Source organism: Andrographis paniculata, unplaced genomic scaffold (assembly GCF_009805555.1).
Source record: "Andrographis paniculata isolate CXL003 unplaced genomic scaffold, ASM980555v1 Contig69END, whole genome shotgun sequence".
NCBI classification, from domain to species: domain Eukaryota; kingdom Viridiplantae; phylum Streptophyta; class Magnoliopsida; order Lamiales; family Acanthaceae; genus Andrographis; species Andrographis paniculata.
Window position 1 is genome coordinate 2,335,411 of NW_026137605.1, and position 13,600 is coordinate 2,349,010.

Below are 13,600 nucleotides of genomic sequence, written 5' to 3' on the forward strand. Positions count from 1 at the left end.
TAAAAAACTGAATATATATCTTAGAAGTAGAAAATAATATATATATATATAACTTATAAGTAGAAGGAATAATTATTTATTTTATGGTTTTAAATATATTTTTTTAAAAATATAATACTCCTATAAATTATTAAAAATGGATCATAATCTTCAACTTTCATACAGTAGTACTATTTTTTAAAGTGAAGAATATCAAAGTAAGATTATAAGAGAAATCTTGTAAGATTTTTCTTCTTTCTTTTCTTTTTTTTTTTAAATTTATTGGGATGGCCTTATATAATAAAAAATTGACACGTGGGCTGTAAAGTGTCGGGACAACTATGGTTACATGTGCGGTCGGGTCATTGTTAATTTTGATATACTGTGCTCTGACTATGACACTTACACTTTACATTTAAATAATAATAATTATTATTATAATATATATGTCTTTACATTATAATAATGCTAATAATTATAACTTACTATTTGTTTCAATATTTCCTCCCTCCTAAAAATATAATTTTATTATATTGGACATAAAATTTAAAAAATATTTATATTATATTGGTAGTCGGTAAAAAATAATGATAAATGACTTATTTATTCTTATAAATATATTAATGTAAAAAGTAGTGACAATTGTGTAATAATAATGAAAAAGTAGGGATAATTTTATGGTGATATAATTATTTATGGAAATGAGACTATTGTTTCGGGACGGACAAAAATGATAAACAAGACTATTGTATTGAGACGGAGGAAGTATAAAATACAGTGTGTTTTTTGTGGGTTTGAATTTTGAATTGAGATTTGAATAGTAAAAATTTTGAATGTGAATAATTATATGTATAATTGTTGAGCACAAAAAATAATAATAATAATGATAATGGTAGCAGGATCTTAAAGAAGGATGATCGGCCGATACGGAGGTCGGACAGGACAAAGTCGGGCACGGAAGATCGGACGTAATAAGGTTAGACACGGAGGTCGGACAGGACAAGGTCGGGCACGGAGATCGGACGTGATAAGGTCGGGCAAAGCAGAAGTATCGGCAGACGCGGAGGTCTGTCAAGACGAAGGTCGGGCAAAGAAGAAGTATCGGCAGACGTGGAGGTCTGTCAAGACGAAGGTCGTGCAAAGAAGAAGTATTGGCAGACGCGAAGGTCTGTCAAGAGGATAGTTTGTTGAACCAGTTGTCCATCTAAGGAGATAAGGCAAACAGAGCCGGTCGGTTGGTTCGCTGTCGGATGGTTCGCAGTCGGTTGGGCCGGTTGGATGGTCCGTAGTTGGTTGGCCCACGGTCGGACCAACTGAGGTCGGACGGAGGACGGCTGATACGGAGGTCAGTCGAAAGAGGAAGTCGGGCGAAGAAGGACGGCTGATACGGCGGTCGGTCGAAAGAGGAAGTCGGGCGAAGAAGAACGGTTATTACGCAAGTCGGACCAAGTGAGGTCGGACGAAGAAGAATGAGACGGACGATACGAGGTCGGACAAGAGATCAGATGGTGGTCGCTTGGTGGGGCGGCCAAAGATTTGTTTGGTCTAGCGATCAGTTAATCTCTGGATTGGTCGATTGGGTTATGCGGTTGGCGAGACGGTTAAAGACACGTGTCAATGAATGAGGAATTGGTGGGCGGTTGCTATAACCAACCAGGCGACGGTTCTGAAACGTTTTTTTTGAAGGAATATTTAAGGATTTGGATTTATTCTGGAAAGGCATCTTCAATCGACATCAAATTCAAGAGAATTGCTTTTGGGGATCACCACTTTATTTTCCAGTCTGTAGTTTTATTTTCCTATTTTATTTATGTATCCTACAGTGTTTAGAGATTCCTAATCTCAGGCACTAATTATATCAAATTCGAAGATAATTTTCTATTTTCATATTTTACTTTTTGTTATTGAAAAATTGCATCAACAATTTGGCGACCACAGTGGGAGAAAGACAATATTGCTGATCCTACGTCAACAGAGAATTTTACACGATTGAGGTTTGGCCGAATCATCAGAATGATCCATATGGCAGGTTCACAATCTCAAGTGTCTTCAACACCGGTGGGAGAAACAATTTCACCACTTGCTATGCCGAATGCAGGGGAAGCACCACAAGTACCTACCGATTGGGTGTCTTATGTTCAACAATTGAACAATCAACAAATTTTGGTCATGCAAAACATGTTGCGTGAGCAAAACCTCATGTTGCGTGACCAACAAAATCTAATGCAGAACATGTTGGATCAGACGTTCTCTAAATTCACATTACATTCAAACATGCCTCCAGCCTTGTCACATTTTTGCTTTCAGGCAACTTTTCCAGGATTAACTTTTGCAGGGCCAACATATGTTGATAATACATTTCCAAGCGTCACAACTTTCAACCGAACAGATATGGAGAAGACTCCTCTAACTTCCCCAGATAATGTTCCTTTGGGACCAAAAGTTGATAATACTCAGCCGAATATCGTAAGGGAAGAGAGATTGGAGGGACAAGCTCATAATCCCATCCCAGCCGAGCCAACCGTAACTAGAGAAGAAAGATTGGGAGGACAAGCTCACAATCCCATCCCAGCCGAGCCAACCGTCCCCAGAGAAGAGAGGTTAGGGGGACAGGCTCATAATCCCATTCCTGTATTCGACCTTGTTCCACCCATAGTAGATCCGGAAGACATCGCTCAAGTTCTGCGGGTGCATTTCGGAATGAATCCGCAAACGGTGAATAGGCCAGCATATCAAAGACCTTTTCCAAAAAGGATCATTAACGATTTTCCTCTCCCAAGTAATTATCGACCACCAGACTTTCATGCTTTCTCGGGAGAAGACGGATCCTCCACCATAGAGCATATGGGTCGGTTCACAGCACAGTTAGGAGAAGTCGGTAATAACTCTTTTTATAAACTGCAACTATTTGGTTTCTCTTATCAGGACAACTTTTTCATGGTTTGTAAATCTGCCACCTGGGCAAATACAAACCTGGGAAGGTTTAGAGATGACGTTCCATGCTAGATTCTTCAACCCTTTACCAGCCGTCTCTCTTTCCGATTTTTTGGAAATGAAACAATATCCAGAAGAGACAGCCTCACAGTTCATTGAAAGGACACGTTTAATGAAGGGGCGTTGCCCGACAGTCATTGAGGAGAGCGAAATGACCAACCTGGTGGTCAGGAATATGCATACACGACTGCGGGAGGCTTTAACAGCCTCACGACGTTCAAGATTTGGCCAGTTTAGCATCCAAGGCGGGGAGGTTAGAATTCTTTTTTAGAGAGATGCATCTACCAGGTGACGAACAAGGGGGAGGTGCCGAAGAAATGGTGGCTGAAATTATAATGCGAGATCGACCAACGCGCAGGCCACCACCAGTACGCGATAGATGGACGTCGGATCAGAGGCTGACGTGACCTCGGATGATGCAGGTCGGATCTGAGGCTGACGTGGCCTCGGATGCTGGCCTGCAAACTCCTAAACGTCCCAAGAAGTGACGCTTAGGAGTCGGGCGGGAGGAGACAAGTTGTTGAGCACAAAATAATAATAATAATAATGATAATGGTAGCAGGATCTTAAAGAAGGATGATCGGCCGATACGGAGGTTGGACAAGACAAGGTCGGGCACGGAAGATCGGACGTAATAAGGTCAGACACGGAGGTCGGATAGGACAAGGTCGGGCACGGAGATTGGACGTGATAAGGTTGGGCAAAGCAGAAGTATCGGTAGACGCGAAGGTCTGTCAAAACGAAGGTTGGGCAAAGAAGAAGTATCGGCAGACGCGGAGGTCTGTCAAGATGAAGGTCGGGCAAAAAAGAAGTATCGGCAGACGTGGAGGTCTGTCAAGAGGATAGTCTGTTGAACCAGTTATCCATCTAAGGAGATAAGGCAAATAAAGTCGGTCGGTTGGTTCGTTGTCGGATGGTTTGCAGTCGGTTGGGCCGGTCGGATGGTCCGTAGTCGGTTGGCCCGCGGTCGGACCAACTGAGGTCAGACGGAGGACGGCTGATACGGAGGTCGGTCGAAAGAGGAAGTCGGGCGAAAAAGGACGGCTGATACGGCGGTCGGTCGAATGAGGAAGTCGGGCGAAGAATGACGGTTATTACGCAGGTCGGACCAAGTGAAGTCGGACGAAGAAGAATGAGACGAACGATACGAGGTCGGACAAGAGACCAGATGGTGGTTGCTTGGTGGGGCGGCCAAGGATTCGTTTGGTCTAGCGATCAGTTAGTCTCTGGATTGGTCGCTTGGGTTATGCGGTTGGCGAGATGTTAAAGATACGTGTCAATGAATGAGGAATTGGTAGGCGGTTGCTGTAACCGACCAGGCGACGGTTCAGAACGTTTCCTTAGGGAATATTTAAGGATTCGGGTATGTTCTGAAAAATCATCTTCAATCGACATCAAATTCAAGAGAATTACTTTTGGGGATCACCACTTTATTTTCCAGTATGTAGTTTTATTTTTCTATTTTATTTATGTATCCTACAGTGTTTAGAGATTCTTAATCTCAGGCACTAATTATATCAAATTCGAAGATAATTTCCTATTTTCGGATTTTACTTTTTATTGTTCAAAAATTGCATCAACAATAATATAAATAGGTATAGATGTGATATTTTGAATATTAAATTAAATTTTAGTATAATATAAAAAATAAAAAATAAATTTTTGATTTGATTTTTTTTAAAAAAAATTAAATGAATAGTGAAGTTCGGGGAAAATCCCCCGAACAAACACGCACATTTATTATTTTTTAAATTAATAATATTAAAAATAATTTTATATTTTATATGTATAGAACTTTATATAATTATAATTTCTCTTTCCATCAAATTTATTTTTAATTTTATTTTTAATATGTCTGCTAAATTTTTCTAATTACTAATTTTAAAAAAGTTAACTAATCAATATTTATTTATTACCCCCAATTTAATACTTATTTTTTTAAAAAAATACTGCTAATTTTATTGCATTATCTCTTAATTTACTTTAATTTATAACTAAATTTTCAAAATTACTCCAAATTATCTGACACATTTTATTAGTGGCACGGTAATTAAGAGAATGATTTAATTAATAATAATGAATCATGATATTATTTTATTATTTCTTAGGTAATTAATAATATTAGTAGTTTTAAAATAAATTTAATGTATATATGATTTTAAAAAATAGAATATGTATTTAAATATTTAAAAATTTATATTGCAATAAAATTATATGCAATATAAATATCATTTTGTAGAGAATAAATTTTTTTATAATACAAGTAATAAAAAAAATACTTTTATTTATTTATAATTAACATAAACTAATTTTATAAAAGAGTTGAAGTTTTAAAAATAGATAAAAAAATTTTATATTTTGTGAAGAAAAATAAAAATAGAGGGATTTCGAGTGAGTCATACGTGATGTATGATATTATAATTTATATAGTTAATTAAGTTGGTTTATATAGTACCTTTTACCAAAAATATAGAAGTGTATTAGACAGACAAAAATGAAAAATGTGTTAATTAAGTTGGGACGGAAGAAGTATTAAATATTGATTAATGTATTATTTTATTAAACTTATAATTTTAAATTATTTTGTTTTATTTTATATATTTGTAATATTAAATTTATGTGAATATATATTTTAAAAATAAAATAATAGTATTCCCTCCGTCCCATATACTGTGTCTACTACACTATAGATACAATATTTTAGGAGGAGTGTAATTAATAGATAATTAATAATGTATTAGTAAAAATAATTATTCTATAATATAAATAATGATAAATTTAAATTAAAATAACTAATTAGTTTAATTAAAATTAAAAAAAATAAATTAAAAAATTTAAAATGAAATTAAAGTGTGTAATCATTTTTCCAAAAGAAACGACAGAAACGACAGCGTGGACATGATATTTGAGACAGAGGAAATAGTATTTTAATACATTTATATATTTACAAATAAAATAGAAAGAATTTTTTTTTAACAGCTTTAAAATTAGTAAAGTTTAGAATATATTAACATAATTATTAAATTTTACAATTTTCCTTTTTTTTCTTAAGTACCATGACAGAAAAAAAAAACAATATAAAGTAAAAGAAAAAAAAAAGAATAATGCAAAAGAAAAAAAAAATGTAAAATAGAATAAAAATAAATAAATAAAATCAAAATACTAATTTAAAACGTTAAGAGATACTAAAATTTTGAAAACTATTACTCCTTCCGTCCCATACGGTGTCTGCTACACTGTATGAAGAGTATAATTAGTAAATAATTAAAAATATATTAGTGAAAATAATGATCCTATAATATAAATAATTGTAAATTAAGATTAAGATAACTAATTAGTTTAATTAAAATTAAAAAAAATTAATTAAAAAATTTAAAATGAAATTAAAGTGTGTAATATTTTCAAAAAAGAAAAATGACATGGTATATATGGCGGAGAGAAACGACAACGTGGACATGGTATGTGAAACGGACGAAGTATTATTTTTTAATCCAATAAAACACCATCTAGACGTAGATAGCAGTAAATCTACCAGTCCAAAAACGCCGTCGTTTCACTCCCACAAACATTCAAAAACTCAACGGCTAGTTAGCTACCGTCTCATATTCAAACAGCTCTTTCATCTCCTGCAAAATAACATCCAAAAGAATCCGAATCATCATCCCAAATAGGAAAAATTATTTCAATTTCACGAAACAAAAAATCCTACAAAACAATGGTGTCTGCTCTTCACGACTCCATCGCCTCCATCTGCAAGACCATCCTACCCACCTCCTTCCGGCGGCAGCGCCGCCCCGCCATTGCCGCAGGCGAGTCGAAGCAGCAGTCCGACAACCTGAAATGGCAGCAAGACTCGTTCCACAACATCCTTAATTTGATGGAGCTTTGTAAGGAGGGCATTGTCCCTACGCATCAAGTCTCCGCTTTCCGATCACACCTTCTAGAAACTCTAATCGCCGCCCCGCCCGACCGCGAGCCGCCGCCGATTTTACGCGACAAGCTCCTGTTCTTACAGGTGCTTCCATTACTTGTAAAATCTTTGATCTTGTTTTTTGAACATATTCGAACTCTTGTTTGTTGATCTTTTTCAGGAATTGCTCTTTGCCGGATGCATATCGGAGGTCGAATACCACGCGTCGAAGAGGCCATTGTTGCAGAGGCTTGCAGTTCAAGGAGCCGAGATCGAAGCAAGAGACGTAATACTCGGGGAGCGCCGCGAGACGGTAGTCGACGAATGGTCGGTAATCGATTTGAAAGACGACGTTGTCGTCGGAGAGCCATTCGACTCGAAGATCAAACAGAGTTCAGCTGTTAGAAGAATCAAAGGTGCAGCTTTATCGGCATTCGGTTTATCGAATGTGAAAAAGAGCGAGTCGAAATCGATTTTCGCGATGGAGAACTTACCGTTAAATCGCGACGGGAGGATTCGAGTAGGATGGCTAATGAAATGGAAGAAGAATGGCTGCGAAGACGACTCGATCGAACGAGGCCTGTCGAGCTATGAAGGGAAGCTCGTCGAAAATCCGATAGCTGAAGGACCCGATACGACGCAAATCAAGCGAAAACTGAATCCCGACGCTGCCGCGACAGATTTCTTCGTCGATAAGGTAAGAACGGATGAAGTTTCGATACGAGCTTGTTCTTCTGCGGATCGACTGATGCTCGATCGTGGCGTCTGCAGGTTTTAGGCAAGAACGTGAGGAAGGAGCTTCGTCGAATCAGATTGGAATCGAAGGCGACGGATCTAACGTTTGTTTTTCGAAATGTTTCGTAGGATTATTACGGTTTTTCTCTTCTTTTTCGCGATTTCGATGTTTTTCTGTGTTGTTTTTGGACTCAGAGATGATCAAATTGAAGCGATCTCAACCAGGCTTCCTGTGGACAAGAAGGATCTCAAGAACATCTTCCCCAAGTAAGGCTTTAAACGCCATTGTAGATTGATTCAACTATCTTCATTTCGATGGATTCAAATAGGCTCAGGAGATCGAAAATCACGCAGAACATGGTGCGACAAGTACGGCGAAATCGCGCTCGACGTGGTCCGGCGAGAGTTCAAAGAGCACACGAAGCAGATGGGAAGCCGTCGAAGATTGGGCGCCAACAAGCACGTCGACATCGAAAACTCAAATCCAAATCTCGTTTCAAGAACGGTTTAAGTAGAAATGAAATCGATATTGTATCTGAGACCAATTCGACGAAAACATATCGATCGATACATGGCTCAAGATGCAAATTCCGAAACAACCGATTTTATGTACACATAAATAACATACATTTTCCCTATCAATCGATAATCCACGGAAGATTTCGACACACAGTATTAACTTAGTGCAGAGATTACGGAACTGAAAAGCTACGTCGAATCTTTACCAACATCGTCGCGGCATAGCGGGCACACACTGGAGAATCATAGGGATAATCAAAATTAGGCAAGGAAACGAGCAAAAATACGCGCAAAAATATACACTGCAAACAAGAATACATAATAAGTACCCGTGAATCTCCTTTAGCCATTTGTCGACGCACGGCATATGAAATTCATGACGGCAAGGAAGAACCCGCACCTTGTCCCCCTCCTCGTACTCGGAAAGGCAAATGTAACACCTTCACACAAGTTTCAGGCATAGCGAGTTATGTAAAATCTCGATGAAATGGTCGATTCTGTAAGAGATTACAATAAAGCATAACATCTCAAGAACGAGTGCGACTCCTATTTACTTTCCTGCGCTTGATCGACTCAAACTTAAAACAGATCATCCAAGGGAATGAGAAAACATACTGTGAAAAATCCTCTGGAGTCGCCAATTTTTCCGCCTTACTGTGAGTCTTTAATGGGAAGGAATCGACGACTAAATCTGGAGCTGGAAGCGAGATCAAAGACGAGGAATATGTAATGGGAGGCTGATGAATTTGATCCAGAACCTGAGATTACGCGTAAAATTTCACTATGAAACAGTCGTGTCTTTTTATTACAGGTTGAAGAAAGTAAAACGCTAACAAAGAAAAATCCGAGAACAATACCTCGAACAATGCTTCAGCCAGCATGACTATTCGGGAAATGCCAGCTCGCATGCTCGGTTCCACAGCTCTATGACGATGAACCGAATCTGGCGTCCCGGGAAGTCGTTGTGAGATCTGGTTTGTACGAGTAATTACAGGCGCCGCTTCCTCAAGGGAATCGTCAATCAGAAAACGAGAGTCGGATGGAGAACTAAAATCAGAACCAGAGACATCGACATCATTCTCAACAGAAACACTGTCTGAATTTTTAAGTCCATTAACAGAATCTATGCCAAACATTTCAGCCGTAGAAGCGCTATAAGGTGTCGGCTGATTCAGATTCGAAGTGCTTGCTAAGTCGTTGCCTTTAAACTCATCCATGGATCGATGACGAAGAACACGGTGACTATATTCAGACAAACATTTCCCTTTACTTTCATGACCAACAATGGAAGCTCCATTGCCGGGAGCTCGATTTTCATTACCATTCAAACAACCTTCAGCATCAATGCTAATCAGATCTTTCCCATTGCTCGAAGACAGAGTCGAATTTTTCCTCAGAGATTTCGACTTCTTTTTATCACTATGTTCTGCGGAATTCGGCAGCAACTCGTTTCGACGATCATTTGGCTACATACAGATCAACATCCAAATTGCTAACAATTAAATAAACCATAAGAACAAACCACATTCAATCAAAATTCAATACAATCTGCATATTAACGAAGAACAAATTCTGTGTGTTTGTGTGTTCATATGTAATCTGTAAGCCAAAATCATGAAATTTGAATGAAATCGCAGCAAATTCAACTTGGAAAGCCACAGATAAAGATTCCCCCCCCAAAACCCCCAAATCAGATCATATATCAAAATTTTCCAGCTTGATGAAATGCTAAAACATTGAATCAAACACAAATGGTGAACCCTAGAATTCAGGAAATTAAAAAAAACCAACAAACCACAAATTGAAATCCAACATCGGCAGCCATCGCCATACCTCGCGAGATAGAGAGGCGACGCCGCAGGCGAGAAACGAGGAGATTGGGCGCCTATCCGCCGGCCGGCGGCGGCGGCTGATGCCGGAGCCCATGAGATGTAAGGATTTATTCTTTTGAGGAAGTCTGAGGAATCTAATAATGTGTTTGACAGATTCATCACATTAATGGCGTCTGCTTAACTGTTACTCCATACGTATGCAGAGTAGAGTTAGAGTAGGTTCTCCATAAATGATTGAAGACGCGATTTTTGTGAGGAAGCAATGAGGTAAGAAGGTGGGGGGGTTTGCAGTTTGCAGATGATGTCTTAGAGTCAAATACTGTGGAGTAAAGTTGGGACATAGTCGAGACTATTTTCAGACATTATTGTATGATTTTGAGCTGGTACCTACACCAAAATGACACAAAACCTAACAAAATCGACCTGATGATGACAGATTTTGGTATGAAATACTTGCCTTCTGTATTGTGCAATGAGGCCATATGATATGTTTTATAGATTTTATTTTTTATTGTATATATTTATAATTTATATGATCAAATTTACTTTTCAAAATTTATATAATTTCAAGATATTTGCATAGACTTGCTCGTTCGGTTTGGAACCGTCGGTTTACTAACTGAACGTTTCCGTTCAAAACAAGTCGAAATCGTCGTTCCGACAGTTTGGTTTCGGTTTGTATTTGAACTAAATTGTGAACTGCCTTTTTGAAAAATGTATATTATTTTTGTTTTATTTTTTAAAAAATTCAGTTTGAACCCCTGTTTAAATAAGATAGTTTTTTTGAAAAATGAATAGCCCAGATTCAATATCTCAGATCCGACGGCTGAGATTTGAACAGCCTATTTGGGCAATATTTTTTGTTTTTAAATTTGAATGAACAATATTTTTTGTTTTTAATATTTTTTTTGAATAATGAAGATTTAATATATGTTGTAAATGAATGGATCAGATTTAATGATCGGGTATAAATAGGTGAATGAATTTTCTTCACACCAAGTTCTATTTTCATATCTCTCTCTAACTCTCACTCTAATTTACAATTATTTAATTTCTCAAGTGTTAAAGTTTATAATATTGTTTTAGTATTTTATTTTAGATAAAACTATATTTTTAAAGTAACTAATATCTATTAGTTGAACTTTTATTCATTTGTATTATTTATTTCATTAAATTATATATATCTATATTAATATCAATTAAAAAATAATTTTTAAAATAGAAAAATATCGTCTATGTCTAAAAGAAAGAGTAAATATAGAAGATTTGGATGAGCTTGAATCATTACATCAAAATCAATGCCCCGAGGCCTCTGACCTCGAGTCCGAAGCTCCCGACAACGAAGAAGAATGTGTAAGTGGAAAAACGAACAACTCATCAAATTCAAGCATTAAGATCCGATATTTTCTCAATTCATTTCATTAAGAAAACAACTTAGGTAAGTAATTGTTTTCAAGTTATATGTAATTATTATTCTAAAGTTTATAATTATAAGAATGAAGTAGGATATGAAATATTTACACTCCATATCGAGAAGAAATACCCTTTTAAAATTAGAATAAATGCATCACAAACACAAATTCGAGGACCAATGCCGTCTTTCACTTCCAAAATTGGAGATGAGGGAAGTACTTTATTTAAATATAGTAATATTACTGTTGGAAAAAAAATTAACTAAGTTAGTTTATTCTAAACATCTTTCTTTTAGATTTGCAAATGATTTACATTTTGAAAAATGAGTTACCAATGCTTACAATCCTTCAGCTAGAAGAATTTCACGCTCAACACTCACCCGTGATATTGATATAATGGTTGGTGAATGAAAATTAGAACTAATTAATGTGTTTAATAATTTACAAAATAAAGTTTCTATATGTTCGGATGTTTGGAGTGATCATTGGCAATAACTTCATTATATGAGCATTACATGTCATTGGATTGATAACTCATAGACTTTACAAAAACGTTTAATTGTATATAGAGAATTTGATGTAGAACACATCGCAACAAATATTTCTCAAAAGATATGATCTATTTTGCAAGAATATAATTTACTTACAATTTTTTTTTTTTTTCAATTTCATTTGATAATGCAAGTGCTAACACGGCTAGTTTAAATTCTCTTATTAAATTTTGTCAACCATCAATTGGTGGTAAATTTTTTCATATTAGATATTTTTGTCATATTTTAAATTGATGTGTTCAAAATGATTTATCTTATTTGAAAGAGCATGTGCATCCTATTTAAACAAACAATTTTTTTATCTAGTAAGACATGCCTCGTTATTAAAACGATGAAAAAGATATTGTAAACAAAATAATTTACAATCCAAAAAATTTTCGTTTGATGTTTCAACTTGATAAAATTCTACTTATAAAATGCTATGTAGTTCATATGAATATATAAATACACTATGATTTTATTTTTTTTTTTTTCACGAGAAGTATTATGACTCATTATTTTATAAAAAAAGATAATAAAACTCCTGATCTTACTTCAATTGTCTATGAAGCAAAACAACTTTTAATAAATATTTTTAGAGAATATAAACATCAATTTGGTGATTGTAGAATTGATTATAGCCGAAATATTGATACTAGTTCTATGTTTCTTACAATGATAGTTCATCTCAAACTTTATAATTTTTACTTTTTTTGTGATTTTTATAATGTAAGATGACACAAATGTTCTAAAGAAATTTAAAACCCATACTTAGAATTAGAAACTTATTTAATAACTACTTTTGAATACAGTGAAACTGAATTGAAAATTTTGATATTTTGAAATGGTGGTCTAAAAGAGCCATCTACTTTAGATTAGCATGTAATATTTAAAAGAACTATATGACTTTAATTCTAATTGAATACGTAGGCAATATAAATTTAAAATCATATAATAAAATATATAAAATCATAATTATAAGATAAAATAATATAATTTATAAATAAAAATCATAAGTTAAAAAAATTTAAATTTTTTAATTTAAATTATCACTTAGATAATTTAATTGTTTGAACAAATAATTCTTCTAAAATTTATAATATTATTAATAACATAAAAATTAATAAAACTGAATTGTTTTTTAGAAGTTAGAAATATTTTTGAAATAATAAACTTAAAATTTTTTAAATAATTTTTTTATTTATATATTTACAATTACATATATTTTTTTAATAAAATAACTACTTAAATAATTTTTTGTTTACTTGAAAATTCAATTACCTTTTGGATTAAAAAATAAGTTAAATAAATATTTAAAAATTAAATTTTTTTGGATTATCTAATTAAATAAGTTATAAATTAAATTCTGATGTAAATGAATTAAAAAATAATCTTAGTTTTAAACAAAATAATTTTAAAATTTTAATAGTGTAATTTAATTTACAAATCAACTTATTTTAGGCTTTTACTAATTAAATTACAATATACATTAAAAAATTTTATTCTTAATTCTTAATTAATAAATTGATAAATAAGCTATATATTATATATTTGATGTCTGTGTGAGTCCATTCCACCAATTTTTTTTTTTGTTTTTTTTTTTTTTGATTTTTTAATAAAAATGATTATATTAATTAGTATAATTAATAGATTACTATTAATATTATATAGTTATTATTGGTATGATTA

General features: G+C 34.4%; 2 protein-coding genes across 2 annotated transcripts; one reads left to right on the forward strand and one right to left on the reverse strand.

The window, feature by feature from the left end:
• Window positions 1–6,582: 6,582 nt before the first annotated feature.
• On the forward strand, window positions 6,583–8,260 carry LOC127263364 (uncharacterized). The gene is made up of 5 exons (XM_051292348.1): window positions 6,583–6,988; window positions 7,065–7,580; window positions 7,655–7,722; window positions 7,814–7,885; window positions 7,973–8,260. Exons 1-5 carry the CDS (start codon window positions 6,689–6,691, stop codon window positions 8,127–8,129), a joined length of 1,113 nt encoding a protein of 370 aa, XP_051148305.1. The 5' UTR covers window positions 6,583–6,688; the 3' UTR covers window positions 8,130–8,260.
• LOC127263365 (uncharacterized) lies at window positions 8,092–10,330 on the reverse strand. Its single transcript, XM_051292349.1, has 5 exons — window positions 9,971–10,330; window positions 8,995–9,603; window positions 8,753–8,895; window positions 8,467–8,577; window positions 8,092–8,372 (listed from the first exon to the last, which is right to left on the reverse strand). The coding sequence occupies exons 1-5, from the start codon at window positions 10,061–10,063 to the stop codon at window positions 8,327–8,329; spliced, it is 1,002 nt and encodes a 333-aa protein (XP_051148306.1). The 5' UTR covers window positions 10,064–10,330; the 3' UTR covers window positions 8,092–8,326.
• Window positions 10,331–13,600: the final 3,270 nt, after the last annotated feature.

Excerpts from the sequence above, each read along its gene's own strand:
- LOC127263365 (XM_051292349.1), bottom strand. The coding sequence starts at position 10,063 with ATGGGCTCCGGCATCAGCCGCCGCCGCCGGCCGGCGGATAGGCGCCCA. Across the intron at positions 9,604-9,970 it reads TCGCCTCTCTATCTCGCGAG|CCAAATGATCGTCGAAACGA; the intron begins GTATGGCGATGG and ends ATCTGTATGTAG. Across the intron at positions 8,896-8,994 it reads TGGCTGAAGCATTGTTCGAG|GTTCTGGATCAAATTCATCA; the intron begins GTATTGTTCTCG and ends GCGTAATCTCAG.
- LOC127263364 (XM_051292348.1), top strand. The coding sequence starts at position 6,689 with ATGGTGTCTGCTCTTCACGACTCCATCGCCTCCATCTGCAAGACCATC. Across the intron at positions 7,723-7,813 it reads TCGAAGGCGACGGATCTAAC|AGATGATCAAATTGAAGCGA; the intron begins GTTTGTTTTTCG and ends TTTTGGACTCAG. Across the intron at positions 7,886-7,972 it reads CTCAAGAACATCTTCCCCAA|AACATGGTGCGACAAGTACG; the intron begins GTAAGGCTTTAA and ends AAAATCACGCAG.